At 48.9% G+C, this 27,966-nt stretch overlaps 10 protein-coding genes across 10 annotated transcripts; 5 read left to right on the forward strand and 5 right to left on the reverse strand.

Annotated features, from left to right (window-relative positions):
- Positions 1–613: 613 nt before the first annotated feature.
- On the forward strand, positions 614–3,169 carry ABOM_010854 (uncharacterized protein; the record flags this gene model as incomplete). Its single annotated transcript, XM_022537982.1, has 6 exons — positions 614–774; positions 859–1,096; positions 1,179–1,686; positions 1,746–1,927; positions 2,549–2,950; positions 3,041–3,169. The coding sequence occupies 6 exons, from the start codon at positions 614–616 to the stop codon at positions 3,167–3,169; spliced, it is 1,620 nt and encodes a 539-aa protein (XP_022383931.1).
- A 530-nt stretch (positions 3,170–3,699) lies between these two features.
- On the reverse strand, positions 3,700–4,823 carry ABOM_010855 (uncharacterized protein; the record flags this gene model as incomplete). Its single annotated transcript, XM_022537983.1, has 3 exons — positions 3,700–4,047; positions 4,103–4,415; positions 4,468–4,823. The coding sequence occupies 3 exons, from the start codon at positions 4,821–4,823 to the stop codon at positions 3,700–3,702; spliced, it is 1,017 nt and encodes a 338-aa protein (XP_022383930.1).
- A 1,271-nt stretch (positions 4,824–6,094) lies between these two features.
- Positions 6,095–7,679, reverse strand: ABOM_010856 (uncharacterized protein; the record flags this gene model as incomplete). The annotated part of the gene is made up of 4 exons (XM_022537984.1): positions 6,095–6,581; positions 6,635–7,049; positions 7,105–7,233; positions 7,640–7,679. 4 exons carry the CDS (start codon positions 7,677–7,679, stop codon positions 6,095–6,097), a joined length of 1,071 nt encoding a protein of 356 aa, XP_022383933.1.
- A 4,369-nt stretch (positions 7,680–12,048) lies between these two features.
- Positions 12,049–12,849, reverse strand: ABOM_010857 (GPI anchored serine-threonine rich family protein; the record flags this gene model as incomplete). Its single annotated transcript, XM_022537985.1, has 2 exons — positions 12,049–12,569; positions 12,633–12,849. The coding sequence occupies 2 exons, from the start codon at positions 12,847–12,849 to the stop codon at positions 12,049–12,051; spliced, it is 738 nt and encodes a 245-aa protein (XP_022383932.1).
- A 1,830-nt stretch (positions 12,850–14,679) lies between these two features.
- ABOM_010858 (uncharacterized protein) lies at positions 14,680–16,353 on the forward strand (the record flags this gene model as incomplete). The annotated part of the gene is made up of 3 exons (XM_022537986.1): positions 14,680–15,051; positions 15,129–16,068; positions 16,136–16,353. 3 exons carry the CDS (start codon positions 14,680–14,682, stop codon positions 16,351–16,353), a joined length of 1,530 nt encoding a protein of 509 aa, XP_022383939.1.
- A 797-nt stretch (positions 16,354–17,150) lies between these two features.
- ABOM_010859 (CCCH zinc finger protein) lies at positions 17,151–19,300 on the reverse strand (the record flags this gene model as incomplete). Its single annotated transcript, XM_022537987.1, has 2 exons — positions 17,151–17,384; positions 17,444–19,300. 2 exons carry the CDS (start codon positions 19,298–19,300, stop codon positions 17,151–17,153), a joined length of 2,091 nt encoding a protein of 696 aa, XP_022383938.1.
- A 441-nt stretch (positions 19,301–19,741) lies between these two features.
- Positions 19,742–20,688, forward strand: ABOM_010860 (DNA-directed RNA polymerase III subunit RPC25; the record flags this gene model as incomplete). Its single annotated transcript, XM_022537988.1, has 7 exons — positions 19,742–19,753; positions 19,833–19,931; positions 20,002–20,098; positions 20,152–20,238; positions 20,290–20,353; positions 20,409–20,586; positions 20,644–20,688. The coding sequence occupies 7 exons, from the start codon at positions 19,742–19,744 to the stop codon at positions 20,686–20,688; spliced, it is 582 nt and encodes a 193-aa protein (XP_022383916.1).
- Positions 20,689–21,609: 921 nt separating this feature from the next.
- Positions 21,610–23,051, forward strand: ABOM_010861 (cystathionine gamma-lyase CYS3; the record flags this gene model as incomplete). Its single annotated transcript, XM_022537989.1, has 4 exons — positions 21,610–21,753; positions 21,808–21,893; positions 21,957–22,401; positions 22,476–23,051. Coding segments are annotated over 4 exons (1,251 nt in total), but the record flags the coding sequence as incomplete, so codon positions are not given.
- Positions 23,052–23,610: 559 nt separating this feature from the next.
- On the forward strand, positions 23,611–24,976 carry ABOM_010862 (protein-histidine N-methyltransferase; the record flags this gene model as incomplete). The annotated part of the gene is made up of 3 exons (XM_022537990.1): positions 23,611–23,769; positions 23,945–24,256; positions 24,326–24,976. 3 exons carry the CDS (start codon positions 23,611–23,613, stop codon positions 24,974–24,976), a joined length of 1,122 nt encoding a protein of 373 aa, XP_022383918.1.
- A 203-nt stretch (positions 24,977–25,179) lies between these two features.
- Positions 25,180–26,059, reverse strand: ABOM_010863 (putative NADH-ubiquinone oxidoreductase 178 kDa subunit; the record flags this gene model as incomplete). Its single annotated transcript, XM_022537991.1, has 4 exons — positions 25,180–25,336; positions 25,413–25,657; positions 25,765–25,952; positions 26,047–26,059. 4 exons carry the CDS (start codon positions 26,057–26,059, stop codon positions 25,180–25,182), a joined length of 603 nt encoding a protein of 200 aa, XP_022383919.1.
- Positions 26,060–27,966: the final 1,907 nt, after the last annotated feature.

The raw sequence follows: 27,966 nt of genomic DNA on the forward strand, positions 1-27,966 counted from the left end.
CCTTTTCACCGGCCAAGACACGACACGACCAACATGTGACCTCCGACGGAAAAGCGCTCAAGGATTTGCCTGCGAGTGGGGCTGATGTGTCAGTTCGAACAGCAATTGGCTTATTTGAGGGAGGATAATCGGCGACTACGTACCAAACTACGGTTACGAGGGTATCACCGCCTGATACGGGTCTGCGTCTACTGAAAGATGAGGAGTTGTACATCTCGCCCGAGAGCGCCGCCCTTTCGGCCTGGAAGCCGCGTTCCCGCACGAACGATCCTCAAGGTGCCAGTTACGAATGACTGATTCTGCTTGCTGTCATTCGCTCTGTCCCGTCCGTTTGGTCGTTTTCTCTCCATGTGCCTTCCCCTCTCGTCTAGACCAAGGCACAATGACGACGCTCCCTGGCTTGTTTTGCCGAGAATTACACCGGTGTTTCCATACATTCCACCCCTGTCTATTCTCCCATAAATTTCGGCGCTCTCCCAGCATTTTCCCACCCATCTCTCATCAGTCGGGTTTCTGCCATAGCAAACTGTGCACAATTTATATGCCACAAAACGCCTTGTTTCGTTCCTGATATCCTTACACGTCAACACACACCACATATACGGCCTCGGAAATGAATTCACAGAGATGTGCCGCCGTCGTCGTGGGAGCCGGCCCCGCCGGTCTCGCCGTTATTGGGAATTTGTTGGAGAAGCAACTAGGGGGGAAGATCGCCTGGATTGACCCATACTTTCAGGCTGGTCGGGTGAATCGCAAATACCGCGAAGTGCCTAGGTGAGTGTTTCTGTCTGACAGCCTGACCTTATCAAAGGCGTCGGATGAGGAGCGCTCGACTGACGTGTCTCGGTGCCGATTCAGTAACACCAAAGTTGCCCTGTTCCAAGCGTATGCCACAGCTGTGCAGCCCTTCCGCTCCGTCATCAACAGCACCCGTATTCCAAGTCCATTCTCGACAATGGCCAAACTCGACCAGGAGAAGACCTGTCACCTGCATCATGCGGCAGATATGGTCCGTGCCTTGACCGAGGGCATCACCAAGATGGACCAGGTTTATGCGTGTCGGGGGTATGTCACAGCGGCCAACCTGGTAGAGAAAGTCAGTATAAAGTCCCGTATAGAGGGCCGTCCCAGGAGATCTCGTGCCCTGTGTAGCTAATCATTGCCCTTTTCGCTCTTAGACTTCGTCTTGGACCGTTCGGATCCAACGCGCGGACCACCTCGACGAAGTTGAGATCATAACCCCTAGACTCATCTTGTGTACGGGATCATCGCCGACAGAGGTACCGATCCCTGTATATGGACAGCACATCGAGAGGTTGGATCTAGATGTAGTGCTCAAACCTAGTGACCTCGTCTCGTATCTTCCCCGCAACGAGCCCCAGACGGTGGGAGTTGTCGGAGCTTCCCATAGTGCTATTCTGGCGCTCCTCAACCTGGTAGATCTGGCCCACAGTACCCACCCCCAGCTCCGCATTAAGTGGTTCACTCGGCATCCGCTGAGGTATGCGGAGTACATGGATGGCTGGATTCTGCGGGACAACACTGGCCTGAAGGGTTCCGCTGCCGACTTTGCCCGGCAACAGCTGGAGGAGGACAAACTCCCTCATTCCGAAGCTGGTCGGTTCATCACCAAGGTGGACTGCGGAGGCGGCCAGGAAGCGGCACAGTATGAACGGCATCTGCGTCGTGCACCCACCTGGTGCAAGCTGTAGGATTTACTCGGGACCTTCTTCCCGAGCTGTCAGTGAAGGGCCATCTCCTCGACCCTGAATTTGACTCGGTGTCCGGTGGTTTCCATGATGCGACTGGCCGTGTCGTCCCGGGTTTGCATGGAGCAGGAATTGCATTCCCAGAACGAGTGGTCGATCCTTACGGCAATGTCGAACATGCTGTTGGATTCTGGAAGTTTATGAAATTTATCAAGAGAGTCAGTCCCCAGTGGACGGCTTGAGGGTGATTTTCTTGCACTAATGATTCCCCTTTGCTTTTGCCCTGATTTCTTGGTATTATTAGCGTCATCAGTTGTGGATAGAATTTCCATTCTAATATGCAAAGTATTTTTAACACTGGACACTTCTACCCTGTATCCTGTATCAGACTCGACCTCTTATGACTTGATCCACCAAGCCTTCGGTAGAGCGAGTCATCCAGGAATCATATCAGATTCTCTCGCAACTACAACCTCCCACAAAGGCATAGTTCATTAAACATACGTCATAAGTATACTTGGGAGACACCGAACAAATTAAGGCGTCGTCCGATGTGGTGATCAAGAACCTCGTAGTAGACTTGATCCTCATCCATAACCATAGTACCATATTAAAGACACTTACACACATACACACATACACATATACACATATATATATATATACACACACACACACACACACACACACACACACACACACACACACACACATATACACATATATATACACACACACACACACAGAGCCCACCACCTGGAATATCCACTATACTTTCCCCCCGAACTCCTCATTTCCTTAAACTAAACAGCAACCCCTGAATCCCCCACCTGACAAAGCTCTTCTCCGTCAACGGCCACTACCTATCATGGCGCCAACGCCGCGACTTCTGTGACGCAACTGGCCTCCCCCTCTCCAAGTTGCACCGTAAAGGAACGGGCGGGACCTGGTTCGTCCAGTTACCGGGTAGTACTAGTAGCTCTACTCCGATCGTTACACTCGCGCCTCGATGGAGCGCCACGAAGGGCAAATTCGACGTGTTTTGCGCGAACGCCGTTGGTTGCGGGGAAGAGATCGTCCTCGAGGTCCGAGGACAGGATATCTGGAAGATGAAAACGCTTGTCTACTGCAATGGCGAAGTAGTCGTGGCGGTGCGGTTTACGAAACTAATGCAGTGCAATGTGATGATCAAGAAGCCCGAATGGGAGGTGGAGATTACCGAAAGCATAGATCTAGTGTTAGTAGGCTTTTCTATCTAGGTTACGTGTGTGATGAGAGGTGTGTGCTGGGCTGTATACGGTGGAACTGCTGACACTGGTTTTTGATATCAGGCGTCCATGATTACGGTGCTTCTGGCGGAGATGCTTACGGGTGGTCTTGCGCCTTCGTCATATTCTCCTTCTTCTCCCTGTTCCGGGCCTGGTGTTGATTGTGGAGGGACGAAGTCGTCTGCGACGTAGGTGGTTGGTACAGGGTCTTACGTACTGTATAGAACAACCCTGTCATCGTTTCTGTTGTCAGCGGTACCCTCCGAGCCACGTTCTAGGCCATTAACAATCGTCGAAAGGACCAATTATAAGCCGAGTATGACTTGGACTTGCGTACATCGCGAAAATCCACTTCTCATGCATAGGCCAATAGGAGGCTGATCGCGACGACTCGTCCCAGGATCTCGACGCGTTGTGGGAAGCATGCCTGGGATCGGATATCGTCGGCCTCCTACTGTCGGGTGGGCTTATGTTATCAATATAGTTACGCAGGCTTTGGATTGATGGGGTATGGTTCTCACATTAGGATGTCTTCTCGTGAGGCTAATGAGGCATAGGAAATTGAATGTAACTCTTGAGGCCTATACACTCTGTTGGACTGGATTTGCATCATGATCGGGTATCCGGCTGGAAATGAAGACGACAATAGCCTATTTGCCATGAATGCCAAGTAAACGTATATCGTAACAAGCGCGAACTGATCATTTGGGCCGTTAAATAGTTTATGAATCCTCCAGCTCTTCTAACATAGCATCAATGAACTCCCTCTCTTCTAACAGAAACTTGCGTGCCGAGGCGACGTCAAAGTCACGATTTGCCTTCTTATGCTGCCGTATTACCTTCAACTGATGACGCACTCGCTCCTCCAAGTTCTCCAGCCGATACTCCGCATACTGATAGTAAAGCGTATTCCTGGGAGTTATAGGCAACAGGGGTCTGATACTTGTCTCATCGCGAACAAAGGGCGATTTAGGTCTTAGAGATGTGACCATACTGATACGTTCCCGGCCGCCAAAGGCTGTGAGAGCTTGGTGCTCGATGTAACGACCTTGCATAATGACAGCCGTGCCCTAGATTACATGGATTAGCTGTAGGGCCTTCCAAATCAGAATAATAATCTCTTACCATGGCAGGTCCACGGAACTTTAGAACTTCGCCAGTGCCTGTCCGGATAGCCGTCTCGCCACCGATCATCCCGACGCAATCTGACAGCATGGTGACACATACGAATGCGTAGCTGTCAGAATGCCACTCAAAAGCAACCTTATCATCCGCATCGCTGTCGGGTGCGCTGGTAGTTGCGGCGTCATCACGAACTGAGATATTAACATGTCCAATATCTACATCCATAGCAGGAACCAGCTCGATTCCAGCTATTTTAGAGAGTGCTCCCAAAACCGCTGGACTGTTCCAGGCGTCATATATAAACGAGGACATCCTAGATGTGTATCAGTAAACTTTGTGAAGAGAGAGCGAAGGTAACAACGTACTCGGGGCAATAACCTCGGATCATATTGGTTGCTAAGTCTGAACCAACCTGATACTTCTCCAGTACTTGCCGGCTGAATATCTCAGCCCTCATCTGCCTAATTGCCTCTTCAGTGAAAAGTGTGAACGGCTCTGAGATGGCCGTGGACGTGATGCCCGCATCCTCCAGTCCGATATCCTTCATAGTGATTATCCGCTGGGGAAACTTGAAATTGACATGCTTTTCTGCATTGAATGGTGCCCTATCTGGGATCTGCGCGCCTTTAATGAGAGACTGTGGGAGAGGTTTCCGGGGGCTCATGGAGTTGCCCTGTTGAGGGCTTGGAGCCACAGCTGGTGCAATAGCAACATTCGTCATGCCGGACTGTTCTTGCATTTGGGGATTGATGAAATAGGGTAGGCAAAGCAGGGAATTTGGACCAGAACAGTGAATTTGCTGGTCTTCTCGTGGTGGTCCCTTGGCTTCTTATCCTTCTCGGAGCGCTCAACCCCACATAGTAGCACATACGCTAAAGTACAGCTTCAACCCCGTTTCCGAAGTTTTCACCTGAGCATCAACACACTCGCATCTCCTCCAATCACATTACAACTGTGCCCTTTTCAGAACTTATCCTTTCTCGAACGTGTCGTTGGTTCATAATGGGAACGGTTTGTTAACCAGCCCAAGGAAATGAGCGAGAAGTGTGGTTTAGTGACATGGAAAGCACAAGGCGCTCATCAACATCCGGTAAAGATCTCATTCGGCTTGCCTCTTTGCGTAAGAATTCCTTGAGCGTATGTTTCACCAGCTCATATAGAGACGGAGCTAAGACCTTTGCTCGTTCAGTTGGCCGGACCTCAGCGATGCGTGAACTTTCCATAGCCAAGCACTTATCTTTCCAGTCTCTAGCATCATGGTTTCTCACTTCTTTAAGGATAGATGCCAGGGAGCAGTCATGCCTCTGAGTTGATCTATTCAGGAAAATGATAATATAATGGTTCCCGGTTCTGGGCCTTTGCCGCGTCTCTCCACCCACTGCGTCAATAGGTTATATGAGAGTGGGACCCTGGACTATCCTAACCTGGTATGTACTGTGTGGGTGCCACACTTCCCCCCCCCCCCTTTCGTACTTAGCGCAGGCTGAGGAATCTGCTGAAAATTCCTCCATCTTCAGCGCCACTGAGGTAGGAAAGATACAATATCCGTAGGGCCTCATGGGGATCATTGGGTACAGAATGTTAGATGTCTGGTTCTCTCTATCCACAGCCAAGAGCTAGGGTGGGGTCTGAGAGGTTTCAGAGTATATGCGAGAATCGGAAGCAGGATAATATGAAAAAAAAAAAAAAAAAAACCACCAATGGAGCATCGTTTGCTTGGAACACAGACTCAATTGTAGTTTTGCTGACGGGTTGACGCCTGCAGCGGTGAAGACGGCGTGTAAGAGATGGCGAACTATACATAGGTGGTGGTGGCGTGCTATGGATAGTCTCTAGCTCAGATCTCTCTTACAACTGTAAACTCGCTCTTGGTTTCTTGTCAGTTAGCTGGAACATCGAATTGGTGGTGTTGTCTGTATTTAATCCGGATGATGAGGTTAACCATTCGCTTGGGGTCCTGATCGTACAGTGCTTTTGTCTAGAATGAAATTGCTACATAATAAACACTCGTGGTTCTGGGAGAAGTGTGGGCCAATTTGTATAACTGCTTCGCGCCCATATCTTTTCAAGAAGTTTGAGAGCTTGCTGTAGATTAAGGAACCCATTACGGTGAAATTGCTTTTCCAAGAACTGCTTGAAATATAGCCGATGCTCATCCTTCAAGCTCTCTGATGCGGCAATGAACGTGGGCCATACCAGGGAATGTTCCCCTAATGATCCCTCTGGGAACAACTCTAATGTTTCCTTGAATCGCTCTATCTTGTCAGGGTCGAATGTGCCGTGAGGCCCCATTAGTGTGCGCTCTAGGTATATGTCATAAGCTTGCTGCCGAAGATATGCATTTAGATAAAATGTGAGTGCATGGTCGGGGTGGAGGTTGCAATTGAAGTGTAGGCAGTCAAAGCTCTCTTGGGCATGAGCCACAATACTACGCACACCAGCTTCCTCACTCAGTAGTGGTGCAGCATAGACACGAAACCTGGCAGGATTAATGATGGTATTCAGCAACTCCTGCAGTCTTTAGATACGTACTTGCGTATTTGCCGCAGCAGAAAATCAGCCAAGTCACCGTTCCCAAGCCCGCCCTCTCCACCGACCGCATCGAGAGCAGATTGCAACATGTTAAACAGAATAGGGAAATCTGAGCATCCGTTGACCATGACCCCTACCAAGAGTGTAATGATCGCAATGAATATAGACTGTCTTGTGAGCATGTCGTACTCATCCAAAGAGCTTCTGTCTTGTAGCCCTAAGATTGCCTTTGCATAGAGCTTATCCGGTCTAATTGGGAGTGTCCCTCCGGTTTTGTGAGAGAGATGGAAGGTCGATACAGCCAACACCGCATCCATGACCATTTTGTCGGATAACGCAAAAGGCAGAATCAAGTACCGCCATCCATTGTACTTGTCATCCATAACCACCATTTGAGGTGCAATATTGTGGGAGACTTGAAGGGTTATTATCATATATAAACTTCAATCAGGTCTATCAATGAGGCTTACAGTAAGTCAACAGGAATTCATTGCTTGGATCCACTAGATCGATGCTTAGGGGGAGGGCGGATATTGCTTCAGGGCTACCAGTAGATGTTTCTGGTGAATCAGGGGCCAGTCCCGTTAGTGCATTGGGTTCTGCGGGGTCATTTGTGACATTGTTAGTCCAGTCGAATTGCCCCTCGGAAGAACCAGCACGGTGAAAGGATGATGAGCGTTGATGCTGCGACAGATCATCGGGCCATTTACTGCAAGCCCAGTTAATATGGCCACCTTCGGCAAAACCATCATCAAAGGAAAAACATACCCACCCTGAGGTGAATTTCTCTCTTGCCAGTCTATCTTACCTTGGCTTCCCCCGTCGCGGAACCGGTAGCGGACCCCGAGCCCACTGCACGGTATGCCTCTGGACGCACATTTACCACAGCGTGGCTGCACGCGATCGCAATGGATTCGGCGCTGGGAGCATTCATAGCAGCCTGCGCACGTATCCGGTCAGCGAACCCACAATATATTTGGTCCGTCTAGTTCGATCTATGCGCACCTTTTACCTTCGGAACGTACCGACGTTTCTGGCGTGGCATATTGACTGTTGGGCCTGAACGTTTTGATTGAACAACAGGAACATATAATCAAAGCGTCATTGACAATAAGCCAGGTTAGGTAGGCGGGCAAAAGCTACTAGTAGGTCTAAAAATGCAGCAAGAGAAGCGGAGCGACCTTATCGAGAATGGCGGGGTAACTCCGATATTCGTGATTGATTATTCACGGTTCAAGTCTGGGTCATTCGTTAGATAGCTCACCATTGGCCAAAGGTTTGCACGTTCATGAAGGTCATCAAGTGGAAGAGAACTTGCCTGCAAGATGTCTCTATCAGATAATGCCATTGTGATCCAGATTCGATAGTAATTGATTGCTCTCTGCATCAGGGGCGGTTGTTGGTCGTAAAGAGAAGATGGTGACGGCGATATCCATGATCCAAAGGTGGCCATTTCGGGCTTAGCTGGGTAGACGTGCTCTCATTTAACATTCCTATTCCGGTTAGACCCTTTCCCCCGCATATCAAGTGACACTCCCCAGGATTCAATCCGAAGATCTACCGATAAGTATATCTAGAGGATTAACCCTATGTGAAGGCCGTGCTTTGAGACTATCCACTCGTGATCGATCACAGTTTGTCTGGACATCACGCCCCGTATACACACATAATAGTTGTTCTCAGCTCGATATCTACAAAGGGAATGGCAGTCTTCCGTGTTCCCATCCAACATTATAGAGAGCCACATGGTAGACGTACATACTAACTAATAGGACTAATAACAGCGAGCCCCAGTCAATTCAGCATCTTCAAGAATCATGAATCTGCCATCCTCCGATCCGCTGCTTTTTGTTATAGACATGATTTCTAATAGGACTTTTAGCACCTCATCACCGCATACCCTCTTGCATCATCGACCCTACGATTCTCCTCGCCCCGGCATCAGTCCATGGCTTGTTCTACTCAACATATACTCACACAAAGCCAACAAGTTACAAGAGTGCAGAACTCAGTCAAGATTCCAAAAGTGCTGCTAATCATAGCACCGTGGATCTCCTAGCATCTTTCCTTGAGAGTTTACCAACGATCAATCCCGGCGTCTAAGTAATCTCTTCGTGGATTCCTCTGCAGCGCGAACGAATCTTGGACAAATAATTAGTATTTGAACACCGGGACAACCAGAAGCGCGAAATGTGGACTATACCCGGATCAGACGAAGACATGGAGGATGCTGTCGGTTTCCGGATGTGCATATACCCCCATCAATGCGAACGACAGATAGGGTTCTCTTATCGTGTAAGGGGGTGCACTTCTTGGATACGGGTGTACTGGGCGTTAGTGCGTACGCTTTAGCGAATGCGCCCTGAACGGACGGCCATACTGCTACACTACACGAACGCCCGATTACAGAGTCCAAGCGTGATACCTCCTACGTTGAGGCGGGATTGGGTGATCCCAATGGCGATATTCCATCCCGATGGTACCATGGCCCCGATCAACTGAACGTGTTCCTTGCCGGTCTTGATCTACTGGTTATTACTCTATCCCTTACCTTGCTAACCTAGGGCATGATCGCTTGCGAACAGTTCCAAGCTCTCGGGAAGCGGAACACCTTCGTCAGCCACGCTGGACGGGGTCCAATCGTAAATGCTGATGACCTCGTCGCTGCTTTGAATAGCGGCACAATCAGAGGAACTGTGATTGACGTCACAGACCCTGAACCATTACCTGCGACGTCCACTGTGGAAGGCGAAGAATGTCATTCCTATTGCCCCATGTTGGGGAAAACTCGACTCACCACAATGAGTGAGTCCTGAAGATGTTGGCTCACAATCTTAAGAACATTGCGGAAGGGGGAGAGCTTATCAACAGGGCCAATAAATCGCCGGGCTACTAGGTCAATCTGAATGGATATCATATTATTCGTGCCCTTCAAAATCCCTGGCCGCGGCTTCCGTATTGCACCCAGTTCCAATACCGAGGTCAACTGTCAAATATACGACAGGTACAATGATCAGAATCGCCTGATCATACCAGGCTTCAATTGAACGTATTCATTAGGGTCCGGCACAGCTGTACTCCAAACGTAGACCATCCATCCGACGAACCCTCACAGATCCAGCCAATACTCCGTAATCCACTAGAATCCCCTTTTCCATCCTGTTATCAAATCACATTCACGTTCTGTCGAGTCGCATTAGCAATTTCTTTTTTTCTCCCTTAATCATGTCTTTAACTAGCCTACTAGTGCTTAAAAAGAAAAGAAAAGAAATCAATCAATCAATCAATCAATCAATCAATCAATCGAAATAAACCCATCACCCACATTCAGCCTCAAAAACAAAAATAGGACAGCCCTCGGTTCCGGAGAAACATCCCCGCCAAGGGCCAGAACTCGGTGATGAAATTTCATCCGACCAAAGCCTCCCCCAAGCCAACCACGGGTCCGAAGCCTAGTGTGAAAGCAGTAATCGAACCAGAAACTATTGAACTATATTCATGGTCCATCTCAAACCAAAGCTTGTTCGCCTCCACTTTTCACGTTCGTTCTGGTTACATTATTTTTCTTGAAGTGGCCACGGGGCTATATTTATCTTCTTTTTTTTCTTTTTTTTCTTTTTTGGAATACTACTACTACCTCCTCTATCATAAATTCATAATCTTACAATTAAATCGTTAAGATAGGCAGAGAAGCTTGTTGCCTACGGTTAATTAAGTAGTTAGATTAATGGTTACATTACGGGTCGATGATAGGGTGAATGGCAGTGGCTGATTTGGATTGATATCCAATTAATTGGATCCTGGTTCATAAAGGATTGGAGCTGAGATCCTTTCTTTCATTGTTTATGCTAGTGTATGTTTACTGACAGTGTTACATTCAGCTTGTACCACTGAGAACAGCCACAAGGCTGCTCAAGAATCCTTTGCCCACTCGTATGGATAGATGTATATGTATGTATGGCGGAAGCCACCGGATAAACCCTGAGACTGACTTACTACAGACGGAATACATGCATATGTCAAATCTGTCAGCACACGGAACACTGTGCAATCAGTATGTACGGTGTACAGAGTAGTCAATCATGTATTCCCAAAGTGTTCATGACTTCATGGACCAAGAAAACCAAACGAGCTGGTTTCTCGGCTTAAGGTCTCTTTCTCAGTACTAACGGTTAGCCTGTTATTCCCACTGATCCACCAACCCTTCCCCCCGCCGCGATAAGACAAACGAGATTGACGACCATTCATAAAGGGAAAGTCGACAACTGTTCTGCTCTTACCTGTTCAGGGGACGCGACCTGTTAGTATGCTATAGCCTACGGAGTACAGGTAAGTTCTATTCGGGAGCGGAGTCCTCCGTAGGTAGAAAAACAGCCTTAAAAACCCAACCGGTAAAACAGTGCTGATCCCCCTCTAATCGACAGTGCATCGTAATAATAATCAGGCTCCGCCCCGTCTTGGTCTCGGTTCTTATCAGCCAATCTGCATGGCGAGTGATAATCGATCACAATCAGGACGGATGATCGTGATCCCCTTGATGTCCCGATGCCAGAGGGTGAAACTGTCCTTCAAGTTTGTCCCAGACCTGTCTCAAGGCTCCTACGTGGAATGTCTGACACTCTCGTGCCCCTTGAGGCAAAAGCAAAACAAGGCGTTGGGTCAGTATACCTACGGGGCCTGTACCGTATTTCGTTTTTTTCGGTAAGGGGGATTTTAGTAACATGGTGTCATCGGTGTTTTCTGGACAGAATCCCGTGGTGTTGCGTCAGGGTTAATTTCCCGGGACAGGGTATCTTATTGGTGTAAGGCGGGTGGACCCTTGGGTTCCTTTTCAACGGTCCACTACTACTATCAAGTAGTTGGATTGTCAACCTACCGAGGGGACCCACTGTCGACTTGGTACCTGGCTCGAAGTCGGTACTAGTCCAATGCCCAATTTTATGGAATCACCCCCATAATTGCTCCGTGGTTATCACCGAAATCTGGTTCTGACTTATCCCGAATTGCACCATTATACACTAGATACGCAAAGCAAAACGGATCAGATGATATCCATGGAAGGAAAACTCGATGCGATTGCTCGCATGCTGGCTTGGTCATTCATTACAGGATACACATATCTACATACTAGTACATACCGTACAAGGCCCCGGTGCTCAATCCATCCGGGTAATCACGACGTAATAACAATATTTAGGCCAAAACACTGCCCAGGCACAGAAGAGATAAGAAGCGTGACTTTACTCACGTCCGAGACAAACAACCTTCGATACCCAAGGGTATAAAACACGTCCGCTCAGTTAACGAAAAAAAAGAGAAATAAAAAAAGTAAACCGAAGAGAAACGATAGAATAGTAGTTAACTATCTGATTAATAAAGTATGGTCATATCGCCGACTGGAGTCCGGAGGTAGCTCACAGGACGGCAATGGCACCCAGAACGATCGCCAGCATGCCGCCAGAGACGCGGTTAACCATACCGCCATTGACGTTGGGGACGCTGGTGGTCGAGGTCGAGGCACTGGCGGAGGTGGTGCTGGAGGCCTCGGTGGAGGTCGAGGCAGAACCAGTCGAGGTGCTGGTCGAGGTACCGGTGGCGCTGGCAGAGGCACTAGTGGACTCGGTGTTGGTGCCAGAGGCAGTAGCCGAGGCAGTGCTGGCAGTCGCCTTGGTCAAGGTGGTAAGAGTCTCGGTGGCGGACTTGGTGTTGGTGGTCGTCTCAGTCGCGGAGGACTCGGTCGCAGAGGTAGTCTCAGCGGTAGTGGTGGAAGACGCAGTGGTAGACGCTGCAGCAGTAGCACCGGCCACAGTGAACCGCGGGAGGTAGTTGACCTCACTGGTATCGTCGTCGTTAAAGATCTCAATGGTGTAGTCAGGCTGAGCGGCGAGGTTGGCAGGGGGTGTCCATGTGTAGCTGCCCGAGTTGGCAATATTCTCTGAAGACGCCGTCAGCATACATGCACATGGAACATCACTACTCATGATCAAGGGGGACTTACTGGCAATGGTAGTGCCCGTGTTCGCAGTCATCACAGCACCCCACTGGAGCTTCAGGGAGACGGTGCCGCTGGTGGTAGGCTTCCAGCTGAGCGTAGTCGGCTCACCAGTCTCGAACGAATAACCCTCGGAGGGAATGTTGAACGGGTTGGCACCGCCGGTAGCAGCCGCAGCGAGAGACGCCATGGCGCTGAGAGTCAAGTAGAAGATGGAACGCATTTTGATGAAATTGTTCTAAGGCGATTGAATAATCCGAAAAGGGTAATTGATGTTGATATGATATGCAATGCAAGTGAGATACAACGAGACGGAAAAGCCTTCGACGTAAGTTTGATGGTTTAAAGGAGTGAACTCAGTAGGATAGTAAAAAAAGAAGGACTATGCGTAGATATATACGCAGGAACAAGGGTACCCAGAAAAGGAAGGAATGAAGGCTGTCCGAATTCGAGAAAAGGGAAAGAGAAGAGAGAGGGAAAAGGAGGGACCGCAAGACGGCGTGACTACCTTATGTACTAGTAAACTAGTAGTAGCATCTCGGGGTCGATGACAGGAAACCACGAGGTCTGGAGCCCAGTGCAGGTCATAATAATAATCACAATAATACCTCATGGAAGGGGCAAATTAAACCAAGCGCTAAGACCGGCACTAAATTCAGTGTCACCCCAATTGAGAGGCTAAGCCGATAAAAGGCCGGTCCGGATCCCCTTCTCTTAACTTCATTAGTCCTGTACTAGCGATGGACTTGGAGAACGACTCTTCATTCCCATTGGGGGAATGGGGGAATCACTGGGAATTAAAAAAGAAAAAAAAAAAAGATTGGTCGAGGGATCACCTGCCCAGGGCCATCGGACCTCCGTAAATAATCGGTTAGTACTGCTGACCATTAACAATACCCAGGGTCCGAGGGTCCAGGGAAAGGGCTGGACGAGAAGTTGTTGTATGGTGTTCTAATAATAATTATGGCAAAAAATCGCATCCGATATCCCACGCTCCATGAGAGAAAAAACAGTTTCCAGAATTTTTCTCGAAATTTTGGTTTTTTAAATTGTATCATCCAATCTCAACCAACGCTCCACCGAGCAGATTTGTCCTGCGGATACCTCCGATTCCGACCCTAGCGTTCTGCATGGTAATGTGCCTGTACGAGAAATAGAGATGTACCTGACTAGTCCCGAGTAGGTAATCCAGCAGTTGACCCGACGGGAGCATCCATAGTAAGTTGACCTGTTCGACTCGGTACTTGTCAACGACGTACAATGGAATCTGTACCGTACAGGAATTGTTTATATGTCACGGTACTGATAACTAAGGTTCTGTTCACGGTTAATCAGTCGATCCGGAGAGAGCTACCTGGTGCCTCACTAGCATTTGATTGGTTCCCGCCGTATGAATTGACTGCCACTAAACCGAGAAAGGCGAACTTGGCGAACATCGGAATTAGTAATTCTCCTTGGAAAAATCAAATCCGAGCTTGGAAAGTTACTCCTGACCAATTTTTGGACTAGGGCTAAAACTTTTGTAGGCTGCATGTGGTATGGACTCGGTCTATATCCGATCGACATGTCTCGTTGACATGGATGTCGTAGTATATCCTCTGTATCCTTGGAAAACCTCATTCATCTTTGCCACAGATGGACTGTCGTTCTCTGGATGATGACCTCATCCATTCGGGCCCTCAAAACGGTTCTACCAGCTTCAAAGATCTTTCTCACACCCACTCGGCATACCGATCAGTTAATGATCTTCCACACCTACCACTCAATTGGGTCATAGTTCCCAGGCGGATGTCTCACTCTCATCCTTTCCCTCCGATCCGTCCAATAGAATAATCTTTGAGAACACGAAGCGGTGGAATGGCTGTGCATCTTCCCCATGGAGATCAACTACTATTAATATATTCTCAAGTTTTAAACTTAAGTTTCAGGGGTCCTGGAAATCGGAATGAAAAAGAAAACTTAAGCTTCAACTTGACAGCCAACGGTTTCTCCCTTTCCAGAATGTCACTCGTACTTTAATCTACCTTAATATCGGTCTCCTTTGTTCCCGGTCATGGAATGGATCCCATCCGATCTATCGGGGGCGTCCTGCATGGACCCATTGGTGGTCTTCCAATCTTTCGACCACTTGGCCACGTGCTTTAGTATCTTTGGTCTCCCCGAACACACCGACACCGCCGGACCTACTTTGACAGGGAAAAAAGAAGGCTACCGTTTGAACGTGAATAGCACCTTTGGAGCTCTCGTCGGAGACTGCCTCAGACAGTACTGTGAAGTACCAGATCCAGAGCTGGAAGGATGTGATTTAGAGGGGTACACTCCCAGCGAGTATTATCGCGTATTCACTCTCCCCAGACCAGAATTTAAGACCACGACCTGTACGAGTGTCGATAATGACGTGAATCAGGATATTGGCGGTGTGGGGGTATATCTACCTGGACGGTACTGTCTATTGACTTTTCACAAGACTTGCTAACAGCTACTGTCCCTTGTAAATCACAGGTCTTGCTCTCATTCGCGATGCAGTCCGGCATCCTTCTATACGTCCACCTCGCTGTTCTCATACTGAAACTCATCCCAGCAGTCGCACGATGTATCCGTCGGTGTACGACGAGGGCACGATCAAAGGCCAAGATTCAGTTCGGCCAGCATCACTTCTCAGTCCTGAAGTCCATGCTGGTAGAGTTCCAAGAGGCTCAATGCTTCTTCATGCTCTCCTTCCAGTGTGCTGCCCTGATTGCTCTCGCGGCTGGCCCGCAGGTTTTCGAGGCAACTAGCTTGTTGCAGCTACAGTCAAACATTTCCATGGCCAAAGCGGTTGCATTCATGGGTATCCTTCCTATTACGTACGGCTTATGGATAATCCACAGGATTGGCTTGCATTCATGGTACATCTCCGTGTGGTCCGCCATCACAATTGTGACGTCTAGCGTCACTCTGCATCTATGCAAGGTGGAGCCTCGAGCAGACAATCTACAAGAGATCGCGACAGCAGATCGTCTCAACAAATGCGGTTTTTTCCCACCTCCTCTCGTATACTGTCGCTCGGATTCCGATTTGGGGTCAAACTACAGCATTGTGAGCAGTCTGACCTTCGGGCTGTCCGACAATTTCCTGAACTTCACTTGCATTGCGATCTACGGACTCCTCCTTTTGAAACGTCTCGCCCCCTATCCCAAGCGATGGCTCGGCCAGAAGCCATGGTTTCAGGCAATTTACCACTGCGTCCAGCCGTGGCTAGTGTCTAGAGGAGTCAGGATCATTTCCGGGACTTTGAATGTGATCATTGAGACCCTTCTCCTACTCGCCAACTTCTTTTATTCTTTCATGGTTATAGCACGAAGTCTTCCGACGACCTCACTTGACTCATGGAGTTTCGGTCAAATCATTGCCGTAACTATCTGGTCTCCCATCATCAGCAAATATCTCTACTGGCTCTTGTGTACGTATCTCTTTTTCTCTCTCTACTCCCGTATCCTCCTTTTACTTTGCGCTCATAACCGAAACAGTCGGCACAGACTCCTACTCCGCCATCCGATTCCCATCCCCCTACAAAATAATCCGAGTTAAAACAATGAACGAAGAAGACAAGCCCGGCGATGATGATCATCTTTTTATTCACCTCCCCTCCACAAGCGATCTGCACATCAACCCGAACTCGAAAAAGTTCATAGTCACCGACATAGAATTGACCCCGGTTAACGACTCAAAAGACATCGTCGGTTAGTACGCGACATTCTCGATTCCCTGTCCAGGTATATCTACTTTTGTATTACTATTATAAAATTCATGCTCGGTTTTTCGGGGGTGTTCTGGAGAATGCATTGGCTGGTAAGGTTTGGCGTTTGGGTTATGCGAACCATGTCTGCACTGTTTTATACCTATTAAGCTAGGTGATGGATGTACGATTACTATGTTAGAATAGATAACCTATACAGTGGATATAGACGGATAGATAAGTATGTTAGCTGTATTATATATCGCAGATTTCACTTGAGCCTGATCTGCAATTGCGTGATCTGTCTCAGCCTTATCGATCGATGAGGATGGTCATGTAGATCCTGTGTAAGCTTATTTGAGTGTTGTGGCGCATGGGCCATTAGATTAATTCAATGTCAGTGCTACTCGAATTTCAAGGCATGTTTTGGCTCTACATCCAGAAATGAAGAGGAATAATGCCACCTATGTGATTATTCTACGGGTAGAGATGTGGCCATCAAGAGTTGAAGCTCTAAAACTAAACTTATTACCTCTCGGATTCGGTTGAGGCGACTGGTTCTTGTTCCAGCTTATCTGGATGGTATAGCAAACCGGTCGTCACTCAGCTATAGAGCCCCATTGTGTATATGCATGGGTAATTCGAACCATTGAAAGAGACGGGAATAACACCTATTGTACAATGGTACATCATCTGGAAACAGGCCGACCAATCAATCTATCTTGTCCTTTAGACCAGGCAGTCAAGGTTTGATTAAGAATGGTTGCTGAGACGTATATATACATGCTAATATGAACAAGTGTTTGCTAAGCAGTGGCTGGGGCACTATCGCCAGTCTCCGCCGATACAACACCTTCTGATGATGGTGGATCTCCTGGGAGCCCTTGGGATGATTTTACCTCACCCGTTGCAGAGTTCTCGTTCGCACCTTCCAGGGACCCTTCGTGGGAGTTTGTTTCGTCAAGAAAGCCGTTTTCGCCGAGCCATACAATAGCTTCCATAACTTTTCGATCATCTTCACCTTTTTGGCGGTCGAGAAGCTGATTTCGTATGTTAATTCAGTTCGTGATAGAAACCCAAGAAAAAAAATATAACTTACTGCTTGCAAAAGGCCTTTACGCCCTTTCTTCTCTACAGGTTTAGCCTTAGCCCCACGATCCGGCGTCTCGTGCAGAAACTTGCACTTATCTCCACGCTGACAACGACCAGTTCGGGCAAAGTGTCTGCATAGCTTCTTCTTTGCTTCACGTGGAGGTGGAGCTACCCGTTCAGGGCCCTCACGGCGAGAGGTTGCCTCCTCAGGGGCGGAATCGCTGTCGCTGTCCTCCGAGTCTGAAGAGGAGAGGTCCGATCCGCTGGATGAAGTCCAGTCACTGCTGTCGGAAAGATCCGAAGACACAGCAGCATCGTCCTTAGCGTGCTCCATGACATCCTCCCTGTTTGGCTTCGATTCGGAAGTGGATGCTGACCCAGCATCATTGGCGGGCTCTGAAACCTGACCCAGAGTATGTCCTGAAGCGAGTAGATCACCCTGAGTCTCTGAAGATCTCGTCCCCTGATCAGGAACAGTATTCGATTCAAGTTCAGGGCCTGGTTGAGCTTGAACTTCTTGTGTAGATGCACAAGCAACGTCTCTGTTAGCGTCCGTCGATCCTCGTTGCAGTTCCTCGACTCTCATCCGAGCCCGCTCAGCATCTGCTTCCGCCTTTTCGACCTTTTTCTGCTCTTTCATGAGCTTCCGTCGTAGTTTATCGGCCTTCCGTTTCGCTTTCTCGGCTGCGTCTATTGGATCTGTAGGAGCTTGCTGATGGTCTTTCTGCGCTTTCTTCAACTCTTGTTTTCGCGATTCTTTTTGCCGCTGAGCTTCTTCCTTAGCTTTCTTCGCCTCCTCCATTGCCTTCTTCTTCTCCTCGACTTTCTCCTTAGTTGGGAACCGTTTTTTGCGCTCTTCAATCCATGCTGCAATTTCCGCGGGAGACTGCAATGTCGTAGTGCGTCCTTTAAATGTAAACTGCACGGCTGCCGCAGCACCAGCACCACCCTGTGCTAGCCTCGATTCTTCGTCTACATCATCTTCCTCCTCACTTGACTCGTGTTCCTCCGTCTTTGGTGTCAAGCCAAGTTGATTGTGCTTTCGTTTCTTCTTCTTCGGTTTTCTCGTAGCGTCAGCCGGCGGAGGAGGCTTGGACGGTAAAGGATTGCCGAAGCTAGGAACCGGAGGAGGTGCAGGAACCCGCGGGGTAATGTTCTGTGGCTTTCCAAACGCTGAGGCATGATCGCGCTTCATATGTGGCATGGTACCACCCCCTCGAGAAGCTTGATTGCCGTAAGCATTGTATGGGCGGGGGCCTCGCTGATTCCCGTGTGGAGGGCCAGTGTACGCTCCCGTAGAGCCGGCATTATTGTATCCCCAATGCATGGGCGGGCCCATCATCGACGGCTGTACCGATGGGGGGGCATTCTGGTGGTTTGGACTAACAGAGTGATACGTTGGGGCCTGTTGAGCGGTAGATGGACCGTAAGCTGAGTAGCCAGGCTGATGCTGGTACGGAGCTCCATGTGTTGGTGTAGGCTGTGGAAATGGTCGTGAAGGAGGAAATGAGTTCGTGCTTTGGGGAACTTGGTAATTGGCGGTCTGCGAAGGCGTGAATTGCGGCGTCGGGATACTTTGTTGAGGATTGGCCATGGGCTGACCTGCATAGCCAGAATAATTCATTGGGGCGTAGCCCATATTTGAAGAATTCGTCGCATGGGGCATGTATGATCCTCCTCGACCTCCTCGATTTCCATACCCCCTCCCGCGGCCTCTATGATGGCCGCCACGTCCACCTCGCTGGCCATGATGGCCTGGACCGTACTGTGAGGGGAGAGTCGCAGGTTGGTTTTGGTTATACTGCGACTGCTGAGTGGGAGGAGGAGGGGGCGGAGGGGGGAAAGAGAAGCCCTGGGAGTTCATCGTGAGAGGACCTCAGTAGACCTCCAAAGAGAATTAGCATCAACGCCATCCTCACAGCATCTTAGACATCTGGGAAAAAGTGCCGAGCTCATCAGATCAAGCAACTGATGCGCTGTTGTTCCGTTCCGGACACAAAAAGGGAAAGCGTAGTGGTCACGTGTGTCATGATCTGGTCGGGTAAAAAATATCAAAAGTGATCCGCAGTCTGCGATTGGCCGAAATCAATTTGTGGTTTTTCAGAGGGATATTTCCATTATTATAATAAGTTCTCTGCTATCATAAATATGGAGGCATGAGTTATGTTGCCTGCGTGACGGAAGATTGTTGCTTGATCTGATAATGGAATTAACTCGTGCTCTATCTTTCCGCCGTGGGACCAAATCGTATTGAAATAGAAGACTTTTTTTATCTACCGCCAAATACCTACTAATTGAATTCACCATGTTCATTCTTGTAAGTCTCCTTGGACCTTTTTCTAACTTTGCAATAAAGCCTTTTTACACCCAAGGCAAAAGCTAACTCGTTCATACAGACTACCCTCTCCGATCTGATCCAGATCTCCCCAGAAGACTTCTCGAAGTATAGTTCGATCGCTATCGAGGACAATATCAATGAGAAGTACGCAAATAAAGTACGCACGGTTTTCTATCTGAAATGCCACGTTCGCTTGCGCAGCTTGTACTAACAGTAATCGTGTAAAGGTCATTCAAAAGGTTGGCCTGTGCATTGGATTCTACGACCTGTTAGAGTCCTCAGACGGTCTTATCGGTCATGGTACTGGTTTAGTCAATGTGAACGGTACATCCATGCTGAATCTGTGAAAGAGAGCCTATGCACTAATTGAGAGACAGTCAAATTCCGCCTCATTGTGTTCCGTCCGTTCAAAGGAGAGATTATGTTGGGCAAGATCTCCAGCGCTACTGAACATGGTATTAAAAGTACGGCGAACTGAAATTGGCCCCTGTGGTGCCTCTACTGACTGATCACAGTTGGGGTAGAGTTTTTCAACGATATCCTCGTACCTCCAAACCTTCTCTTGGACGGCGCCAGATTGTGAGCTGCCTTGATATGCCCAGTGTTCTTAGTCATCTATGTTAACATGCTACAGTGACTATGCCGATCAAGTTTGGATCTGGGAAAACGAGGACGGCTCCACATTTTATTTTGATATCGGAGAAGTTGTCCGATTCCGCGTTGAGATAGAAGAGTGGCATGACCAAATACCCAACGCGCCAGATCTAGGTGATGCTGCCGCTCTGGAACGGAAGCCCCCGTATTCTATTATTGTACGAACTCTCTCTCCCCCCCCGTGACTCTTGACTTGCTTACTAACGATACCCTAGGGATCGATGCAAATGGCTGGTCTGGGACCTGTCTCTTGGTGGTAATGTTCCGAATGGGTCATGTGCATGCTTGACGTGAATCAGCAAGAATCACTTTCTTGGTTCCCTTACTTCCCGTGCTTATGTGATGAGATACCTCGCTGATGGAATGGTTGGACTATGCATATTTCCATGGTTACATGAATAACGAAACAATCTTAACATAGAGATTTCAGTGATTGCTCACAAATCAGCCAAATGACGACATTTGGCCGGAAAGGGGAGAGTTTGTCGAGGCAACTACATCGAGAGACTTCTGCTTGAGGATGGAAGAATGAGAGATCTGACCATGCAGGATGAATTCCCCGCCAAATAGATCGACATGATCAGATAGACCTTGTAGCTAATTGTATGCAGAGTACATGAAGTACGGGCTACATAGTACTATCATTATCAATCGAATTCGGCTAGTGGCGGAGATAAAGAAAATTGCATTGACACCGCCACGGGAGGGGACAATCAACGGTTCACGGTGGAGTTGCACTCGGCGCTATGCCGGAAATCCTCACGGGGCCCGATCAGTCCCTGCCCTATCGTGCTTCAGCATGCTTGATGTGCAACGTAAAAAAAACCCATGTCCAAGCAACAGAAATTTTTTTCCCTCGGGTTTCAGGAGGAAAGGGGGGTAAAGTTGGTTCTAGAGTCATCGTTAATAAATCCTAATTAATTTTAAAACCCGGCTTCACCGATCTTACTCTGTTTGCCCTCGTATCAATTATAAATCAGTACCTTGTCACGACTGCGGTACAAAAACCACACTACTATTTATTAGATCTTCCTTCTCGCAGCTTGTGACCTCATAGGCGCTTCTATCAGGCTTCCAGAAAGAAAGAAAATCTGTGAAGACTTATTTCCTCGTCTTCCTTTACGAGTCTACTTTGTCAGATTCTTTTTGATCTTTTTTCTTTTTTTGCGATTCTATATAGAGATACACCACGCGATCACGTTCGCAGTCCCGTGACAATGACCAACTCGACCAACGGAGCCCCTGCTCAAGACAAGCGCTTCGGCACTTTGGCTGTCCATGCCGGCGCTCACCATGACCCTACGACTGGCGCTGTTATTGCTCCTGTAGGTTCTCACACTTGACATGGATTGATTTGGAGATGCTGACGGGTTGTGTAGATCTCCCTTTCCACCACTTTCGCCCAGACCAGTGTCGGCAGCCCTGTAGGTATCTACGAGTACACACGTAGCTCCAACCCCAACCGGTGAGTACCCGACTCGGAACGGTTCTTGGTTTATGATTGATCTTCATGCTAATTCCCGATCAGCGATAACTTCGAAGAAGCCATTGCAGCTCTTGAGCATGCTAAATATGCCCTCGCATTCTCCTCCGGTTCCGCAACCACTGCGGTGATCCTTCAATCCCTCGCGGCCGGCTCGCACGTCGTCTCAGTTTCCGATGTCTACGGTGGAACTCACAGGTACTTCACAAAGGTCGCCAACGCCCATGGTGTGGATGTGACGTTCACCCCCACCATCGAGTCGGACGTGGAGAAGTTGATCCGTCCGGAGACCAAGCTCGTGTGGATCGAAACCCCCTCAAACCCAACTTTGGGATTGGTCGATATTGAGAAGGTTGCTGCCATTGCTCATCGCCATGGAATCCTTGTGGTGGTTGACAACACATTCATGAGCCCCTACGTCCAGAACCCTCTGGATCACGGTGCCGACATTGTCGTGCACTCCGTTACTAAGTACATCAACGGCCATTCGGTATGCTTCTAGCCCTTCTGCTTTTAGCGCAGGGTCATTTTTCTTGAGTAGCCTGTTAGCTAACCATGAGACAGGATGTTCTGATGGGCGTCGCTGCATTCAACTCCGATAGCTTAAAAGAGCGCCTTGGATTCCTCCAGAACGCCATTGGTGCCGTTCCTTCTCCCTTCGACTGCTGGCTCGCTCACCGTGGTCTTAAGACTCTCCACTTGCGTGCTCGCGAGGCCACCACCAACGCCACGGCTATCGCCAAGGCCCTCGAGGCCTCCCCCCATGTTATCTCCGTCAACTACCCCGGCATTGATTCTCACCCTCAGCGTGCGATTGCTGTCAAGCAGCACCGCCAGGGCATGGGCGGCGGTATGCTCAGCTTCCGCATCCAGGGTGGCGAGAAGGCTGCTCACCTTTTCTGCAAGTACACCAAGGTCTTCACTTTGGCCGAGAGTTTGGGTGGTGTGGAGAGTCTTTGTGAGGTTCCCGCTAGCATGACTCACGCCGGTATTCCCAAGGACCAGCGTGAGGCTGCTGGTGTCTTCGACGACCTGGTCCGCATGAGCTGTGGTGTTGAGGATGCAGAGGATCTCCTGGCCGACGTTCTCCAGGCTCTTAAGAAGGCTGCCGCCTCCAGTGAACAGAACGGCACCGCTTAATTTAGTTAATTTAATAGAAAATTAGAACCTTTCATAGAACAAGTTAATGATGACACGGATTACTCTTCACGAACTTGCTTTTCGTCATGACAATTCAATTCCCTTTCCTAGTCCTTCTCAGACAGCCCATATCTCATAGACTATGTAAATGCTCCAATCAGTCCAGATAATACGAAAAATATAATGAACGTGCAAAACGAGTGGTCAGATAAACGACTTGTGCCACAAGCATCAAGTAGACACGCTTAGTCATCTATGGCAATACCGCAAAAAATTTAGAGCACATTTGAAGGCTGAAGCAGGTCCCAAGACTATAGCTACTGAACATTTAAAAATTGGAGTCAGAGCCCCTAGGATATACGCGCAAGTCCTACGGTGTCTCCCGCAAAACCTTGTGTCCTCAAAATCTAGCTTGCACCCTAAACCTTTATCAAATTATAACTGTTCCGACACTATCTACGCGTGCCCCGCGTCTGTATTTTATATCGGCATAAACCCCAATAGCTGTTGGCGACATCTTAGTGGGATCTGGTCGTGACAATCAGTGCTGTCTTTGATAATGGCGTCCGCATTCAGCTTCGGCTTCGCTGGGGACGACATTGACATCGACGACTCGGAGTTGAACACTGTTGATGAGGGGCATATATCCGTTGCGCAAGATAGTAGCAGCGCACTCCCTGAACTGGTTACGGCCCAGAGGCATGAATTGAGTGACTTGGTAGGTTCATCTTCATGTTGATGTGCCTTAACTGGCATTGAGGTTTAGCCCTCATCAATAGTACCTTATCTAGATGCAAGGGGCTTTCTAGCTCTTGTCCTTCTATTCAGATGAGAAAGAATACGATTCACGCTATCGTGCTTTAGGCTGAGCAATAAGACTGACCATGCTGTAGCTCTCAAGTCTCCCGTCTCAGGTTTCATTCAACAAACTCAACATAAGTACACCTCAGGATGATCAAACACCCGGAAGGACACTCACACTCGCTCGTCGCGAAGTGTTTGACATTCGTACCCAATTGATGGCAGAAGATACTGCCGATTATGCGAACGAAGAGCTGATCTCCGGACTTGAGAAAGGAGATATCACGCCCAACATCTATGAAGGCGGTTTCAAGACGTGGGAATGCTCAGTAGATCTCGCGAAGTTGGTTGCTAATGAAAACATACTATCTAACGCTGATGCGGGGGATCGACATATCATTGAGGTTAGTGTTACATCTGGCGTCTAATCTTAACCCCGTCTGTTGGATCAGTTCCTAATACCGGATCTCTAGCTTGGAGCCGGAACGGCAGTGCCGTCGCTTGCTCTGTTTGCGCAATTACTGTCCAACCCCGGGGGGTCGTCACGAGCTACTCGTTTCACGTTTGCAGACTACAACTCTGTTGTTCTTCGGTTGGTGACTTTGCCTAACCTGCTTCTAACTTGGAATTATATTGTCATGCGTCAGAAGTCGGTGTCAGTTGCTGGGACAGAAGAACAGGTTGAGGAGGAGCTGGAGTTGGACATCACCCCGGAACTTCTAGAGGCTTTCCAGAAGGATCTTGCGGAACGGAGCATCTCCGTCGAATTCATCTCCGGTGCCTGGTCGCCCGCTTTCGTCGATTTGGCGTTCTCGTCGAGTGAAAAAGCTAAAGATGGAACGTTGGTCCTTGCTAGCGAAACGATATACTCCCCGGCGTCTTTGAGTGCGTTTTCGGAGACATTGCTGGCCTTGCTCCATCGTCCTGTCCATGCAGGCGGGAGAAGTAGAGCTTTGTTGGCTGCGAAGAAAGTCTATTTCGGAGTCGGTGGTGGTGTGGACGAATTTTTGGAAGTGTTTAATACTGTCGGTGGGGATGGACTGGATGTGAGGGAGCGGCTGGATGTTAAGTCAGAAGGAGTGGGTAGAATAGTCCTGGAGATTGCGCCCATAGGTGTCCAATAATGGTAGATAAACAGATACCGCGATGGAAGATCAACCTTGTCCGGGAACTATGTTGTGGATTATGGGCTTTTGTTCCCCCGATAGGATCAGGAATCCAATGAAACTGTCAACGAAACCTTGCACTGTCCTGTTATATGTACATTGTTTGACCCTGTCATGCCTACTACCGGCGTCTTGGAACATGAAAACGAAATCAATTTTGTCTAATCATAGATAGAGACAACCTTGCCATCTTGCATCCGGGCAACACGGGCCTCTTCCAGCTCCCTGTTTTGGCGCTCATAGTGTGCGGTAACATGGCTCATATCCATAGCCGAGCCGGCAGGGACATTGAAAGGAGGGGCGGAGTTGAAGCTGACCCTGGAGGGGGGAGGAAACAAGTTATATTAGCTGGTGGTCTGCAAGAGCAGGTGCGGTGCGGTTATATGAGACATACTCGGGCTGCTTCAATTCGAAAACGGCTCTAGGGCCCTGACTTTGGAACAAGTGGCGGTCATGGGCAGCCTTCTCCATTACGACAGTGCGAATGGCATTTCTCTCTTCAAAAACCTTCTCCGAAGGGGTCCACTTTTGGATGAGGCTAGAAATCCACGATTGCGATCCAGACTCCTCGGTGGACTTGCTCAGTCGGTAAAGGACGTAGGCAGAGGCGAAGGAGCCGACGGTGACGTAGAAGCTACGCTGTACAGGTCATAAAGATCCATGTCAGTCACAGCTACCAATTGACGGGCAGCAGCCTGCTGCTACCAGTGAAGATATCGAGTTGTAGAGGGGTCCAAGAAACGTACGCCGAAGCTCTCGTTCACAGGCTCAGCATGGTGGTGAGCCGCGTGCGAGTCAAATCGCCGCTGGGGCTGGTTGCGCAGCAGTAGCCGCGCGGAAGTGGCCGATCGCCTAGCGAAGAACATAGTGTGGAGGTAGACAATTGGCAGGGCCAAACGAATATGATGCCGTCCATTTGGAGGAAGAACGCAAGCTGGTGAGCGGTTCGAGGCGGATATCACGTGAGGCTTACTGGATGCGGTTTAGTGTCCTCACGGGGCTTGGCGCCGGGGGCGCCGGTCACCTACCAATGAGAAGCATGATTATTTTCCTTTCTCTAGTCTACATCCTCTTGGTCGGTGACGACAAATATGCCGCTCAAACAGCCCAAAACGCTGCTGACTCCGAGCAGACTGTAAGTCTCGCCTCGCTTCGCTCGGATACTTTACAAGGAATCCCGGAGCATGGAACGAAATCTATTCGAAACCAGCGTTGGGGAGAAATGGCCTTAGTGGCATGGGTCTACACCACCATGTTGCCTCCTGCAACAAGTCGGCGGGTCGCTGCGTTGTCTCGACAGTAATGGTGGTTTTTCTTTACACCGCATTTGGAGGTGGTCCTGATGCACGACTAACTGCCTCATTCCGAGATGGCGCTCCCCACTGTTCCCCAGTCGCATGGTGTCAATTGGGCTGCGGTCCCCTCCCAAATTATGCAGGCGTCTGAACGTTTGGCTATCAGAGGCGACATGTCATCGATCTGATTTTAGCGCTTTCGACCCACTCGTTACCTGCCTCCTCGACCGACTTTGACTGATTCCTCCGTCCTGTCATAGATAGTATTATGACTGTATGCAACACTTTTTTTCCCTTGTCGTTTTTTTCTCCCTCATCTGCACGCTATGATTCATCCTGCCACCTTGAAAAAAACAGTGCTATTGATGCCCAATGCTCACTCATTGGGTGATACTCTCTCCCCATCTTGAAATGATCGGTCCACTTCTGTGTCCTCGTTTCGCGCGAGAAATGTATGCTCTTTCCTTTCCTGCCTTTGTGATCCATGTTGAATGGGTATCAATTACTGTTCTAAGGTTCGGTCCGTTTGTTCGCCTTACCAGCCCCCTTGAGGCTGGATGCAATGCCTCCAGTGTGCAGCGAGTTTCTTTTTTTGGGCGTGTTTTAGGATAGATTCTTAGCTGCGTATTTTTTACTGCCTCGCCTAATGTCTTAATTAATTCCGATTCCTCAGAAATCCAAATTATTTATTTGACGAGTTGAGATCTGTCCTGTCTTGCCAGAATTGTCTGCTTGCGTTCAACGCAGGTATTTACCATCGGGCGTCTTGACTTCGTGGATTGCAACCATTTGCGCCCACTTCCAGGCTTCCCTGCTCTAGGGCGAATTTTCTTTCTCGCATTACTTTTTTCGTCCTGATTTTCTTCCCTGTGTCTGTCGTGTGATCGTTTGACCCTTCGCCCCCGTGCAAGTTGTCATCTTTTCTCCATATCAGATCGGAATATATCTTTGGCGCCGCTGAGCGCGTTTTCATGTATTGCTTCACACCCCCAACCACCACCCAATTGCGTTTTTGCTAACAGGTTTTTTAGCCTACTGGTAACACGTCTTTTTCCTTTTCTTGAACTTGGGCACGCATTATTTTTACCATCATGGCCCCATCCAAGAAAGGAAAGGGCAAGTCCGGTAGCAAAAAAAATAATAAGAAGTCAAAGGCCCAAGAGGAGCCAGAGAATCAAACGCCTCCACCGGCTGCACCTGATGTTCCTATTCCTGAGCCACAATCAGAGGAACAACAACCTGCTGAACAGCAATCTCAGGAGCCACAGTTAGCTGAGTCACAGCTGCAAGAACAACAACAACCCGAACAGCCATCTGGTCAAGCAGCGGAGCAAACAACTGACCAACAACCTGACCAACCCACAGATCAGACCTCAGAGCAACATCCTGAGCAGCCAATAGACCAACCATTAGATCAACCCCAAGACCAACAAACAGATCAACCCCTAGACCAACCCCCAACAGATCAAGCAGATCAAGCAGATCAACAGCCCCCAGACCAGCAAGCGGAGCCACTGCAAGAGCAACCACTTGATCAAGAGCTGCAAGACCAGCCACCCCTTGACCAACAGCTGCAAGATCAACAATCAGATCAACAGCTGCAAGAGGAACCACTCCTTGAGCAACAGTCACAAGATCAATCATCGCTTGATC

The sequence above is a fragment of the Aspergillus bombycis genome (assembly GCF_001792695.1).
Source record: "Aspergillus bombycis strain NRRL26010 chromosome Unknown contig00154, whole genome shotgun sequence".
In the NCBI taxonomy this organism is placed as follows: Eukaryota; Fungi; Ascomycota; class Eurotiomycetes; order Eurotiales; family Aspergillaceae; genus Aspergillus; species Aspergillus bombycis.